General features: G+C 44.7%; 1 protein-coding gene across 1 annotated transcript in view; it reads right to left on the reverse strand.

Annotated features, from left to right (window-relative positions):
• Positions 1-15,000, reverse strand: part of tmem131 (transmembrane protein 131) — a gene marked incomplete at its 3' end in the record, with an annotated part of 46,217 nt that overhangs the window by 1,812 nt on the left and 29,405 nt on the right. The window contains exons 18-36 of the mRNA XM_076081489.1: positions 12,004-12,108; positions 11,843-11,929; positions 11,615-11,767; positions 11,440-11,515; positions 10,844-10,958; positions 10,593-10,731; positions 10,397-10,506; positions 8,606-8,678; positions 8,369-8,520; positions 7,468-7,610; positions 6,840-7,026; positions 4,368-4,553; positions 4,127-4,282; positions 3,115-3,572; positions 2,834-3,021; positions 2,236-2,366; positions 2,027-2,145; positions 1,430-1,582; positions 1,195-1,345 (exon numbers count right to left, since the gene is read on the reverse strand). Coding sequence (XP_075937604.1) covers positions 1,195-1,345; positions 1,430-1,582; positions 2,027-2,145; positions 2,236-2,366; positions 2,834-3,021; positions 3,115-3,572; positions 4,127-4,282; positions 4,368-4,553; positions 6,840-7,026; positions 7,468-7,610; positions 8,369-8,520; positions 8,606-8,678; positions 10,397-10,506; positions 10,593-10,731; positions 10,844-10,958; positions 11,440-11,515; positions 11,615-11,767; positions 11,843-11,929; positions 12,004-12,108 — 2,882 coding nt within the window. The remainder of the gene's footprint in view (positions 1-1,194; positions 1,346-1,429; positions 1,583-2,026; positions 2,146-2,235; positions 2,367-2,833; positions 3,022-3,114; positions 3,573-4,126; positions 4,283-4,367; positions 4,554-6,839; positions 7,027-7,467; positions 7,611-8,368; positions 8,521-8,605; positions 8,679-10,396; positions 10,507-10,592; positions 10,732-10,843; positions 10,959-11,439; positions 11,516-11,614; positions 11,768-11,842; positions 11,930-12,003; positions 12,109-15,000) is intronic.

Consider the following 15,000-nt stretch of genomic DNA (forward strand, 5'->3'; position numbering starts at 1 on the left):
TCAGCAAGGGCATTGAAGATGAAACGTGGCTGGGTCTTTCAGCATGACAATGATCCCAAACACACCGCCCGGGCAACGAAGGAGTGGCTTCGTAAGAAGCATTTCAAGGTCCTGGAGTGGCCTAGCCAGTCTCCAGATCTCAACCCCATAGAAAGTCCGTGTTGCCCAGCGACAGCCCCAAAACATCACTGCTCTAGAGGAGATCTGCATGGAGGAATGGGCCAAAATACCAGCAACAGTGTGTGAAAAGCTTGTGAAGACTTACAGAAAACGTTTGACCTCTGTCATTGCCAACAAAGGGTATATAACAAAGTATTGAGATGAACTTTTGTTATTGACCAAATACTTATTTTCCACCATAATTTGCAAATAAATTCTTTAAAAATCAGACAATGTGGTTTCCTGGATTCTTTCCCCCCATTCTGTCTCTCATAGTTGAAGTGTACCTATGATGAAAATTACAGGCATCTCTCATCTTTTTAAGTGGGAGAACTTGCACAATTGGTGGCTGACTAAATACTTTTTCCCCACTGTACCAGAGTTAACTTCATCATAAAGCACTGATGATCTATGTATTTAGCTTTTTAACATGCAATCCTTATAATTCTGCACAAAAAACCTCCTGAAGAAATCTACAATATCTGACGACTAGATGACAATTTAAAATGAACACCTGTGTCTTTAAGAGTTTAGATCACACGACGTCCTCATAATCAACGTTGGAACAAGTTCGGTCTGATATTTGTGACACATCTTTATTTAATAACCCTGTAAATGCGATCTATAGTTCGGTCCCTGGATCTGTTGCTATGACATATTCGGGCCATTAGAAGTAAAATAAATGTTTAAAACATAATAATTATAATTACAGATCCGGGCGAGGTGATAATATTCAGGACAAAAGACGAGATAAAAGTTGTAAAAATGTACGAGAAGAATCTCAAATCATGTTTTTTTCCCTGAATGGGCCTCAATGTAAAGAAACGTCTCCACAGAGTCCAGATGTTTACAATAATCTGGTGATTCTGGTTCCTGATTGAACAATATCATTTGACTCTGTGGTTTGATGACGTTGGTCCAAACTTTACTCGTAAACACTTTTTTAATAGTTTCTCGCATATTTGTGACTTTATTCTCTTTTTCCTGCTGTATGACTTTAAAATCTTCAAACAGTTTGGTATTGACAGCGGACACCTGTTACTGTTGAGCACGCTGCTGTACGAGCCTCGGGACAGCAGGATGGGGGAGGTCGGGGGAGGGGAGCAGGTCTCTGCTGTAGAGGATCTCTTCAGGAAAGGGTCTGCGTTGATGGTCTGGAGGGAGATCTGCTGGAGACTGTCTGCTTCTGGAGAAGAAGAACGGTAGAACATGTGACCGGTGAGAGTCTTTAGGAGGACAGACGAGGGGACGGCTTCACGTCTTTACTCACGGACACAGTTCTTGGACAGCGGTACGTCCCACTCTGGAGCGGCGGAGTCCTTCTCGCCGTCTGAGCTGCTGCTGTGGCCGAGCTCCGGCATCGGGCCGCTGGACAACAACTTAGCCAACAGAGACGGGCGTCCTTCCTCCAGCTTCCCATCGACTACCAAAACAAAGATGTCTCAGACACAGCTGGTACCGAAGTGACAACATCTCATTCTCGTGCATCACTTTAAAAAAGTTGCATTAAATGGACAAAAATGTCTGCATCCAAAAAACATAAAGCTATATTTCACCGAGTGATGCCCCTAGTGGACACCAGGAGAATAACATGTATTATCTTACATGAGAAAATGACAATCTGGTTGAAAAATAGTAAAAAGTTCAGTTTAGAAGTCAGAATTCCAGATTTAAAGTTTGATATAATAGAATAATTGATTTTATACTGTAATGGGATCAAACATTGTGGTTTTAATGGGACATTCTTTGTCTGTAAGGGTCTGAATGGCTGTATTTTGGCTACACAGTTTATTATAGGAGCAGACAAAATGATCTCTACATTACAGAGTGAAAGATGTGCCTGGTGATGAGGGTTAAAGACACTCACATCTCTGTTTCTGCAGCGGTCTGGTCTTCGGGATGCTGCCCAGAGGATTAAGAGCTTTGGATGTGAAGCTCTTGCGTTGTTTGTTCTCCAGCGGCGTTACGTACGGCAGCTCCAGAGAACTGACAACAACAAAGATTAGTTATGAAAAATAAAAAGAGGCAATAAAACAGAAGACGATGCGATCACATGTGATGACGTCATAAACTCACCTGGACTTTTCTGCCGGGTTCTCTTTCTTTGTGGGTCCTTGTTTCTTGGTTTTGGGCTTGATGAGGAAATCTGAAGTTTCTTCTTTTACCTTTGCTGTTGTTACTGTCCGTCCTTTCTTTTTCACAGGTTCCTGAAAGAAATGAACATGTTCAATAACAGCACGATCAATATTATGTCACTTCCAGTCTGTCAATGCTGGTATAAAAAATACAATAAATTATTATTGGTTCTTTTTGATTATTTAGTGAAATAAAAAGAAAAGAATCAACATTTCTTTATTATTCTTGCATATGAACGAATAGTCTTTCTTGAGCAGCAACACATTCTCAGCTAATTAATGATCTCAGTGATGATCTCTCATTGAGGATCCTGTTCTTGTGATCAAACTCCGTATGACATCACTATCGTATGACATCACTACCGTTACCTGACGTCTGCTCCACAAACAGACCGATGTTCTGCTTGTTGGTCACATGTCACTAAACTTACTCGTGAGGGTTTTATTGTGTTCCAGACGAGAGTTCTCAGCATTTACTGGAGTAAAACTCAACTCGTCCGGTAGACGTGATATCTGAACTACAGCTCTACACTCTGTACCTCTTTGACGTTTGTCTCCACGTCTGGATTGGACGTCTCCGTGGTGGTGGAGGAGCTGTCGTCGTTGTCGGCCATGTTGTCTTTCAGCTCGTCTCCCTGAGTCGTCTTTACTGTTGGTTTCTTCTCTTTCTCTTCCTTCTTCTTCTGGGCTTTTGTTTTGCCCCGCAGCTTCCCTTTGGATTCAAACACTGGAAAAAAACAACAACATCAAACACACACAGGCTCAAAGACCTGGACCTGAACTGGACCTGGTCTCTTGTGACATGAACAGATGTGGGTACCTTTGTTTTGCATCGACTGAGCGCTCTGTTCCTGGAGAGTCTCACCGCCCAGCGGGTCTGGACGGTCCAGGTCGTTGTCCATGGCTCCGATCAGGTTGGCGTACTCAGCCTCCTCGGGGCTGAGGCCTCTGTGAGGCGGCGACGACGACGCCCCGGCTAAACTTTGACTCTGGAGCTCCGGCTGTTTGGTGCTCCGAACCTTCCGGTTGGTCAGCTGGCAGGTCGAGGAGGCGGGAGGAGGAGGAGCTTCTTGGCCCGAGGTCGTACTTCCTTTGGTCAGCTGGGAGGAAGCGGTTTGCATAGCTGGGCGGCCGAAGGTGATCCTGGACCTCTTGTCTTGGCCGTCGGAGTCGGAGAAGGTGCGGCCGTTTCCCTGTCGGCCTCCGATCCGAGCCGCTCCGTTACCGGAGGCGTACGCTCCTCTGGAGTTCTGAGGAGGGTCGCCGTAATCGTTCAACCTGAGGGGACAAAGAAAAGGTGTCACATGACACTTTACAAGCTGCGTCTCCAGTCACATGATGTGGATCCCTTCACATCATGATTCTACCTCTCAGGACACAGGAGCTGCTGCTCTCCTGCTGCCTCCATCTGTTGCTGAGGTTGTGTTGTTGAGACTTTAGAGTTAGTTCAGATTCACTAAAGTCTCTCAACAACACAACCTCAGTAACAGATGGAGGCAGCAGGAGAGCAGCAGCTCCTGTGTCCTGAGAGGTAGAATCAGTGTTTGAGTGAATGGAGTCTGGTGTGTTTGTAGAGATCATAGATAACAGCTTGAGTTCCCCTCAGAAAGGTCTGTCTGACAGCAAGGTGAAGAGGTGAAGACATTCTGAATATAGCTTCACTTCAACTGAGAGACATTCTGTTAGAGTCTAACATACGTCCACAGCAGAACATCATACTTCTAAACATCACAACGATCCCTCTGATACAACATGTGTTCACTCGTGACATCGTGAGGTTTAATCAAATGGTGTCTGAGACGGAGCTCAGCTTTCCCCCGTGTTCCACTTACTTTGATTCACTGTGAATCTGCACAATTTCCCTGAGATTAAATGGTCTCCCGGTCTCCATGGAGGAGTTGGATTCCACAGAGACGCGTCTCTTGAAGGGCTCCCAAATGCTCTGAGCCTCCAGATACGCTGTGGCGATCACCAGCAGGAACATGGAGCTGAGGAGACGTTCACAACAGCAGACTGTTAGTCCAGCTGAAACACTAACAGAATATATAGCGGGGCTGTGTTTGAGGCGCTCACCTCATGATGAGAGACACGATGACGTAGAGCTCCAGCTCCCAGCTCGGTCTGGGCAGAGTCTCTGCACAGGCGCCCAGCATGTGGTAGGGCAGCGAGGCGTTCAGGACAAACACGAACTCTGAGCCTCCACACGTCACCAGTTTCAGCTCCCGGATCACTCGAGACGAGGTGAAGTCGGGTGTAAACCTGAAGGCATCGAGGGGAAAGTTGAAGTTTAAACAGTAATGTAATATAAAACCTTCATGTGGTCTGTGCCTTTAAGAATTTAACATGATTTGTCAGAATAGTTTCTTTATGTGACATATTTGCATGTTCATGTTGTTTAGAGGAGAGGAGAGGAGGAGAGAGAGGAGAGGAGAGAGAGGAGAGGAGGAGAGAGAGGAGAGGAGAGAGGAGAGGAGAGGAGGAGAGGAGGAGAGAGAGGAGAGGAGAGAGAGGAGAGGAGGAGAGAGAGGAGAGGAGAGGAGGAGAGGAGAGGAGGAGAGAGGAGAGGAGGAGAGGAGAGGAGGAGAGAGAGGAGAGGAGAGAGAGGAGAGGAGAGAGAGGAGAGGAGGAGAGGAGAGAGAGGAGAGGAGAGGAGGAGAGGAGAGAGAGGAGAGGAGGAGAGAGAGGAGAGGAGGAGAGAGAGGAGGAGAGGAGGAGAGAGAGGAGAGAGAGAGAGGAGAGGAGAGAGAGGAGAGGAGGAGAGAGAGGAGGAGAGAGAGGAGGAGAGAGGAGAGGAGAGGAGAGAGAGGAGAGGAGGAGAGAGAGGAGAGGAGAGAGAGGAGGAGAGAGAGGAGAGAGAGGAGAGGAGGAGAGAGAGGAGAGGAGAGAGAGGAGGAGAGAGAGGAGAGAGAGGAGAGGAGAGAGGAGAGGAGAGGAGAGGAGAGAGAGGAGAGAGAGGAGAGGAGGAGAGAGAGGAGAGGAGGAGAGAGAGAAGAGGAGAGAGAGGAGAGAGAGGAGAGAGAGGAGGAGAGGAGAGGAGAGAGAGGAGAGGAGGAGAGAGAGGAGGAGAGAGAGGAGAGGAGAGAGAGGAGAGGAGGAGAGAGAGGAGGAGAGAGGAGAGGAGAGAGAGGAGAGGAGGAGAGAGAGGAGAGGAGAGGAGGAGAGGAGAGGAGAGAGAGGAGAGGAGGAGAGAGAGGAGGAGAGAGAGGAGAGGAGAGAGAGGAGAGGAGGAGAGAGAGGAGAGAGAGGAGAGGAGAGAGAGGAGAGGAGGAGAGAGAGGAGGAGAGAGGAGAGGAGAGAGAGGAGAGGAGGAGAGAGGAGGAGAGAGAGGAGAGGAGAGAGAGGAGAGGAGGAGAGAGAGGAGAGGAGAGAGAGGAGGAGAGAGAGGAGAGGAGAGAGAGGAGAGGAGGAAGAGGAGAGGAGGAGAGAGAGGAGAGAGAGGAGGAGAGAGAGGAGAGAGAGGAGAGGAGAGAGGAGAGGAGGAGAGAGAGGAGGAGAGGAGAGAGGAGAGAGGAGAGGAGGAGAGAGAGGAGAGGAGAGGAGGAGAGGAGGAGAGAGGAGAGGGAGGATAGGAGGAGAGAGAGGAGAGGAGAGAGAGGAGAGGAGAGAGAGGAGAGAGAGGAGAGGAGAGAGAGGAGAGAGAGGAGAGGAGGAGAGAGAGGAGGAGAGAGAGGAGAGGAGAGAGAGAGGATAGGAGGAGAGAGAGGAGAGGAGAGAGAGGAGAGGAGAGAGAGGAGAGGAGGAGAGAGAGGAGAGAGAGGAGAGGAGAGAGAGGAGAGGAGGAGAGAGAGGAGAGAGAGGAGAGAGAGGAGGAGAAAGAGGAGAGGAGGAGAGAGAGGAGGAGAGAGAGGAGGAGAGGAGGAGAGAGAGGAGAGGAGGAGAGAGAGGAGGAGAGGAGAGAGGAGAGGAGGAGAGAGAGGAGGAGAGGAGAGAGGAGAGGAGGAGAGAGAGGAGAGGAGGAGAGAGAGGAGAGGAGGAGAGAGAAGGAGAGGAGAGGAGGAGAGGAGAGAGAGGAGAGGGAGGATAGGAGAGGAGAGAGAGGAGAGGAGGAGAGAGAGGAGGAGAGAGAGGAGAGGAGAGAGAGGAGAGGAGGAGAGAGAGGAGAGAGAGAGAGAGGAGAGGAGGAGAGAGAGGAGAGAGAGGAGAGGAGGAGAGAGAGGAGAGAGAGGAGAGAGGAGAGGAGAGAGAGGAGAGGAGGAGAGGAGGAGAGAGAGGAGAGGAGAGGAGAGAGAAGAGGAGGAGAGAGAGGAGAGGCTGAAACATGTGAATAGTTTAATATGTATAACACGTAGAGACTACATTGTTTTTTACAACATTGTAACACTTGAAACATGTTGGATTTATAGATTATATTGTTTTCTAATTTTTATAAAATAAATGATCAAAAACATTCTACTTGTGTTTCTTCTTTTTAATGATTGATGTCATCATAACTGTTATTAAAGACATGTTCTAGTTCTCTCTGGTTCTATAGAGATGAAGGACTTTAGACCAGAGAGGAACGTGTGAGCGGAGAGCTTCCTCTCAGTGAATAAAGAGACGACTCACAGTATGATGAGGTCTTTTGAAGCATTGGGCTTCAGTGCAAACTCGTGACAGTTCAGGACTTTGAATCCGTATCCTTCACAGACTTGTCCGTTGATCTCAGCCGATCGGATGGTGATGGTGAGCAGACCCGTGTTCTCCACTCTGAACGTCCTCTTCAGAGTGAAGTTTGGCTCCTTGACTTTTACTTCTGAGAGGAAATGAAGAAATAATAATGGAACAAATCAGAGTGTGTTAACCTGCTGTGCCCTCTGTGGGAAATATGAATGCAACTGTGTAAGTATACCCTCAATGTATTATAGCGTTTATATGCATTTCATTAAAGGAACTCTGGGTGAGAGAATAGATTACGATATTCTTGGAGACTGTAATCTTACAGTTATTAAAAGTTTTCTTAACTTAAAGCCCCACCCCCTCCTCATTGAAGTGACTCTGGGTGAACAATAGGAAGCATGACGTCTACACAGTTTATTCTAGAAGCTGAGTTCAAACCTCCAAAATACATTTTTAAATCTCACTCTCTTGCCAAAATATGCATTAACAGACAGAACGATGACAAAACTCCCAAAACGTCACCAGGGAGGCACAGAGGTTAAATCAGATAGAGTATGTATATATGGTATAGGCTCACTCTCGGTGCAGTCCTTCAGCAGAGCCTCCGTCATCTTGAACCTCAGAGAGCTCCCGTGTCCCGGAGGCTTCCCGGCTACTTTCAGGCTCTCCGTCGTTCCTCGACCGTGAAGTAAGATGGTGTCGATCACAGTCAGGTTGTTTCTGAACACGTTCATTGAGGAAGAGGGTCAAACTATCAACGCATAGATATCAGCATCAAACTTCCACACAAGTGTTATGTTTCAATATGCAAATGAGCACATTTTCATACATTTCCAGAACATAAATGTGAACGTTGGATAAAGTCAGGTTCAAAACATATTAGAGTCTTTAAAAGTGTTTACATTTATGACATCTCTTTATGTCACTCCATAAATCAGAAAACATCCATTATCACCATGTTTATATTAATAAATGTATAAATGAGTGTGTGAGTGAACAAACCTCTCTGTGTGAACCTTCAGCACACAGAGAGGAATGAACGAGTGAAGTTTGGTGAATGTAAGAGCTGCTGAAGTGGAGATTTATCATCAGAGTCTGAGAACAAACTCATTGAGAGGAAACGTCCTTTAAAGAGACGTTTAGTTACATTACAGACATTTAGAGACTCTACAGGTGAACACATGAACTCATAGATATCACCATGAAACTTCACCACTTCATCACTCACATTAAGATCAGTATTTATTGTATTACAAGTTTACTGAAATGTTATGTTTAAATATGCAAATGAGGCATTATGTAATGGTAACTTTTTGTGAATTTAGGAGAAATCTACAGACACAAACATACAAAGTAGTAAAATAAACGTTTTATTTCCTCTAGTCTGAAAGAAGACGAGTTATGGAGGAAAAATAGATCAAACCATCTCGAAATTGACCAGAGTAACGTTTTAGTCCCTTTATGCTTCATCCCGTTACCTGACGATGAGGAGGGAGGAGACGCTGTGGTTGCTGGAGGGAGTGAACCTCACGCTGAAGGCCTTCACCTCTCCGGGCAGCAGGAGGAGGTTGTACACGAAAGGTCTGGTGGATCCCTCTACGAAGCCTGAGCTGCTCTTCATCACCGACGTCTGCCAAAACAAACACAGAAGCCCGTTAGCGCCCGTTAGCTTCTACGTGCTGCGGACGATTCTCTGGAAGTCCAGCGTCACTCACGTGATTCCTGTGAACCTGGAACTCTAAGGTGCTCGTGTCGATGTTTATGTTGGACAGATTTCCTAATGGCAGCCTGGAAAGTAAAAATCAGAGAAGACAACAGAGAGAGGAAGATGAGGGGATGAAGAACATATTACACATCTAAATGTGTAATATGTTCTATCTTTACTCTCACAAGAGTAGCCTGAACTGTTTAACAACATATGTTGTTATGCCTTTGTCTTAATCAGTTGCAAGTTTTCATGCAAAATTAGTTTAATGTAGAACATCAGAGCTGAAGATTTGATTATTGTAGTGATGTCGTTTTATGTAGTCTTGATACGTTAAAACTTTATTTACACTGTGATGGTTAACGTTAAAACTTTATTTACACTGTGATGGTTAACGTTAACCATCACAGTGTAAATAAAGTTTTAACGTTAACCATCAGAGTGTAAATAAAGTTTTACCGTTAACCATCAGAGTGTAAATAAAGTTTTACTGACTCAGTAGAACATGTGTTTCTAGTCTCTGACCTCTGATAATGTTTCATTCTAAACAACCAATCAGTGTTTAAAGCAACAGGAGGAGAGCTAGTAACGTTAGCAGCACCGCTAACGGCTAACCAACAGGAGGAGAGCTAGTAACGTTAGCAGCACCGCTAACGGCTAACCAACAGGGGGAGAGCTAGTAACGTTAGCAGCACCGCTAACGGCTAACCAACAGGAGGAGAGCTAGTAATATAGCAGCACCGCTAACGGCTAACCAACAGGAGCAGAGCTAGTAACGTTAGCAGCACCGCTAACGGCTAACCAACAGGAGGAGAGCTAGTAACGTTAGCAGCACCGCTAACGGCTAACCAACAGGGGGAGAGCTAGTAACGTTAGCAGCACGGCTAACGGCTAACCAACAGGAGGAGAGCTAGTAACGTTAGCAGCACCGCTAACGGCTAACCAACAGGAGCAGAGCTAGTAACGTTAGCAGCACCGCTAACGGCTAACCAACAGGAGGAGAGCTAGTAACGTTAGCAGCACCGCTAACGGCTAACCAACAGGAGCAGAGCTAGTAACGTTAGCAGCACCGCTAACGGCTAACCAACAGGAGGAGAGCTAGTAACGTTAGCAGCACCGCTAACGGCTAACCAACAGGAGCAGAGCTAGTAACGTTAGCAGCACCGCTAACGGCTAACCAACAGGAGCAGAGCTAGTAACGTTAGCAGCACAGCTAACGGCTAACCAACAGAGGTTCACTTCAGTTACATGATGATGCCTTCAGGCTCTGCTCAGTGAACATGAGTACTGGCTGAAGGTACATTATAACGTTATCATGATGTGTTCACATGTCATCTGTAAAATGTAGTTTTGGTGATAAACTTGAATAAATCCAGTAGTTTGAAGGAGATGTTTTCACGCGAATATAAAACAGATATTAGAGATGAATTATGAGCTGTTTAACTCCCTAACACGAGCTCTAAGAACATTATTATACTTCATTAATAATAATTATGAAGAGATTTATTTTATCAATAATACATTCTTTTATTTCCTTATTTGAATTGTGTGTTTTTATGCTCAAACATTATAGATGATTATAACAAAGTGACTCGCTCTGAACGGTGAGTTTTATGATCCGTTACACCTCTATTTAAATAGTTTTATAGCACACAGTCGTCAACTTTAATCAAATAAAACGTAACTTACCAACACTGGTGGCTAGTGAAACATGCTGAGTGGCTAGTCACTTTGAAAACTACAGAGGCTGGTGAGAATAAAAAAGTAATGTCACATCCTGATTGTGTGGAGATTTTCCCACCTGTCAGCCAGCTTCCCAGAGAACACTGAGGGGTTGGGTAACAGGGCCAAAGGGAGGACCTGGACGTAGACCAGGACGTCGGCGGGGTTCTGCAGGATCACCTCCTCTTCCTGCAGAGACACAGACAGACAGACGTCAATAAAGACATTTCCTGCATTGTGTTGCAGCAGCAGAGGTCCGGTGGGTTTCTACTCACGGAGGAGCCGTTTGTGTTGGTCAGAGGAAACAGGATTCTCTGGGAGGAGTTGACCAGCGAGGGCCAGCTCAGGTGAGCCGTGATTTTAGCTTGAACGTTCTTCTGGAGGTCCGTGTTGACCTCGAAGACGGCTTCGATGCTTCAGTGAGAACAGAAGAGAACATCTTGTGACAAGGGGAACTAATTTACCAAGAAGAAATGTGATGTCTGGAGCCCAAAGATCTCTGGATCCAGACTCCTGATGGACGTACTTGTGGCCCGATCGCTCTTTGAGCTCCTTCCATCTCCGGAGGAGTTTCTGGTGGAGATCGACGTCGGCGTCCCAGATGTCCTCCTGTAAGGCCAGACCATGAGGTTTGGACTCGGCTGTGAAAAGGATGAGTTTTGTTTTATTTTGACTCTTGCTCTCTGAGATGTATAAGATGGTGCACTAGGGCCATTGTAGGGAAAAAACTTTAACAAATTAATTTAATTAAATATGAATTTACGAGATTAAAGTCATACATTTGCAAAAAGGACGAGCTCTGAGTGAGGAGAAAGGTTGTTAAATAACATAAATAAATACCAATATCATGTATTTTGCACTGTGATGAAGTTGATCCAACCTCAAAAAGTGAAGCGATGTGGTTCCTTGACCAATAAATATAGATATACACTGTATATCTATATTTATTTCTGAGTTTCTCAAATGTATGACGTTATAATCTCGGAGAATATCAAAGTTTTTTTCATGCAAATTAAAAAAAGTTTTCTATGAATTATAACCGCATCCCCTTCGTAATTGTTATTATTTTATATTCCTACAATGGCCGTAGATTTAAATGTCACACACACTCAAACAACTTACATTTAAGCACAAAAGGCAGCCCCACATAACAGTGATCACCACACTGCAAGCTGGCGTCAAAATAAATATTTGCCACCTGAAGAAGATGAAGGAAAGAAAAAGAAGAATAAGTTTTTCTGTTTGGTACGGACGCTAAAGGCTCGCTGGTGTTTGCTCAGCGAGGACGAGGCTCTACCTTGGATTTACGTCGAGGCTCCAGCTCGTCTTTGTTGTGGCGGAGCCGTTTGTAGTAGAACCGTATATCTTCAGTCAGAGAGCGGATCTGCTGCAGCCTCACTTTCTGAGTGAAGGAGCTCTGAATACTGAAGCTCTGGTGGACGACTTTACCCTGAGGGGGAAAAACTCACTTATAAAGACGTGTTTTTACAGGAACATCGGCTTTACAGAGGTTAGTGTTACTTACTGGAAATGAAGATGGCAGAACGATGTGCTTGGGAGAGCTGTTTAATGTTCCCACAGCAATGAGCGCTCTCACTGGGAGGGTTAATATCTGAGGAGACAGAAAGTCACCATGACGCCGAATGCTCCATCTTTAAACACAGACCGGAGGCCGACTCCACCTACCTCATAATCTGTGGTGATGTGCACGGCTCCGTCGTACGTGCCCTCCAGCGCTTTGGCCACAAGAGTCACTCTGAACGCTGCGTAGTAGCCCGATGCTAATATGACCTTTGTAGAGACAGAAACACACGGATCACTTATCTATTGTAACGCAAAACAACAGCAGGCTAAAGATTCTCAACACCAGAAAGCTGAAAAATATCAGAAATAAAAATGTGTCAACTTAGAGTCAAACAGACCATAAAGCAGGGGATGCTTTAGGGCGGGGCTACACGCTGATTGACAGGTCTCTAATAGACCATAAAGCAGGGTATACTTTAGGGCGGGGCTACACAGTGATTGACAGGCGGTCTGGAAGCTGTCCGTGTTTTCGTCTGACGACTTTAACTCTTTCACTGTGTGTTGAACTGTCAAACTAAAGGGTGACTACATCCACTTCTCATAGACAGTCTGTGGTAATGACATCCAACACTACAAAACTATAATAATAATAACTAGAAAATTCCTAAAGAAATTTTGACAGTGTGGCTTCTACTGCCCGAAGAAATCGCAATATATACACACGCCAATGTGAGAGGAGACAGAATCATAATGTTTGATACTAAAAGTGTCAAACAAACGTGGAAAATACATCAAAACGTGCGGCCTGATCGGGAATAGTGTGCCATCTATTTTTCGGAGAGATTCGCCCTGCGGTTTCCCCCAAAATCCCCAAGAACTGAGCAAAATTTCTCCATTGACTTGAATGGGGTTTTGGCGTGAAGAGAGCTAAAAAACACTTAACTTTGGGCCCATATTGACTAGCCGTACATTCACGTAGAAACATGATTCAAAGTTTAAAACGTAGACAAAATGCTGCACTTTATTGAGCCAAAGGGACATTTTGATAGCTAGCACAGTTTTCATGAAGTCACAGATTAAGTTTCAGGAAAATTTTGGGCCGTTTCAGATTTTATAATGGGTGTGTATTGCACGGAATGTTAAGAGCTAGAGTGAGAGCATCACTGTCAGAGTGGAGCGGAGCAGGAAAATATTCTGTGATTTTTCCAAACAAATTGCTCCAGCTCCCACAATGTTTACTCTTTATACACCATTTTGGCCAAAAAGCTTGGAAATGTTGTGCTGGTCGCAGTAAAGTGTCTATGGAATCCAACAGATTTACACATTTGGCTCAAAGAGCCGCAGAGCGACATGAACTCCAACCAACTGCTCCATTAGACTCCATGTTAAATCTCACCACTCATTTCTCAAAGAACGCAGACGGTACCAGTTTTGTCTGTTGCTCTGGAGCTCATATTATTAACACATCAGCGCGTTTGCCAGAGTCTTATCTTTCTCACGGTATCCATATTTTGGCACTCAGACTCCTGCTAATTTGTTAAAAGGAGTTAGGGGTTTTGTTCAAAATCACTGTTTTCTGTAATGTTTCTTAATCAGTCTGCCTCTAACACCAGGTGCGTCCTCACCATGGCAACCAGTTACACACACGCACGCAGGCTCTCTCTCTCTCTCTACACACACACACACGACATGGAGATATTCAGTCAAAGGCATTGTTAGACCTCCTGTCTGTCTGTCTCTGTCTACACACATACACATCCACACATGATATTCAAGGAAAGATCATTAGACCTCCTGTCTGCCTGTCTCACTCACTCACTCTGTGTCTCTATCTTACAGTCATTCAGGTCTTAGATATTTTTAGAGGACTTTTCCCCTCTCACCCCCCCCCCCACCCAAATTAAAAGCCCCAGAATGAATTCTAACTGGAATGCTTGTGATGAAGCCTCTCATTTTAGTGTCAAACATTATGATTCTGTCTCCTCTCCCCCTCTCTCACCCACCCAGTCCCACCCTTTCAAAATAAAAGCTGCACAAATATAAGAGTATGAATCTAAAATGCAGAAAAGAGAGTAGCGCTATCTCAATTGAACCTGAACGACACTACCGGTAACGTTGGCGTGTATATATTGCGATTTATTCTGGCAGTAGAAGCCACACTGTCAAAATTTCTTTAGGAATTTTCTAGTTATTATTATGATTAAGCCCGCAGGATTACAGTCAGTGTGGCACAAAGGCACACTGACTAATAATAACAGCAGCACAGCCTTAACAGAAGCTGAACATGAGAAGCTTCACAGAAGGAGTTCATATCGGGTGTTGTTGTGATAAAATAATCTCGTTCAAACCTGTTGTGAAACTGTAATGAGATCGTATTTAGATAAAAAGCCTGGAGAAGTACCAGCTTCTCTGTTTGTGAGAATGCAACACTGTGTCAAAGTGAGAGGAGAAGTATGAGAAACAGGAAGTGTGTGTGTGTGTGTGTGTGTGTGTGTGGGGGGGGGGTGATAAACATGCATCTGCAACAAACAAATTGAATTAAAGAATAAACTGCAGAGCTTCATTTATAACCGTGGGTTTGGTTTCACAATAACTATTCATTGTGTTGAACATTACTAGCATTACTAGTAATACTAGTAATGCTAGTATTATACTACTAGTTGAATTAGATTCCAGTGGTGGCTCTGCTTTCTGACTTGTGAGATCAAAACATTTCCAATAACTCCAGAGCGTTGGAAAGTCAATTATTATAAATGTTATCATTTCTAAACATTTCACAACATGTTTTTATGCAACATTCAGCTTCAGTCTGTATTTGTTGGCGCTTTGCCTTTAAGGAACTACATTTAGCGTGCGATCACAATCTGACGAGTTATAATCATCAAAGACTAACTCCGATGAATCCCTTTATTACAATTGAGGACTTATTTTTAGGGGAATGACGTCTTCAAATATGACGACAGACATTCAGAGCTTCATTGTAAAACCCCAATAGAAGCTTTAATATATTAAGAAACGTGCGTCTTCTCCGGAGGAACATAGAGGCTGTAGTTTAAGAGAGACGATATATTTTAACAACATGTTTACAGTGTGGTAGTAGTACCTTTATTTATTCTATGCTATTAGTACTCTTCGTCTCACCCTAACCAGACCCAACAG

The sequence above is a fragment of the Anarhichas minor genome, unplaced genomic scaffold (assembly GCF_050575085.1).
Source record: "Anarhichas minor isolate MPS153535 unplaced genomic scaffold, ASM5057508v1 ptg000081l, whole genome shotgun sequence".
NCBI lineage: Eukaryota > Metazoa > Chordata > Actinopteri > Perciformes > Anarhichadidae > Anarhichas > Anarhichas minor.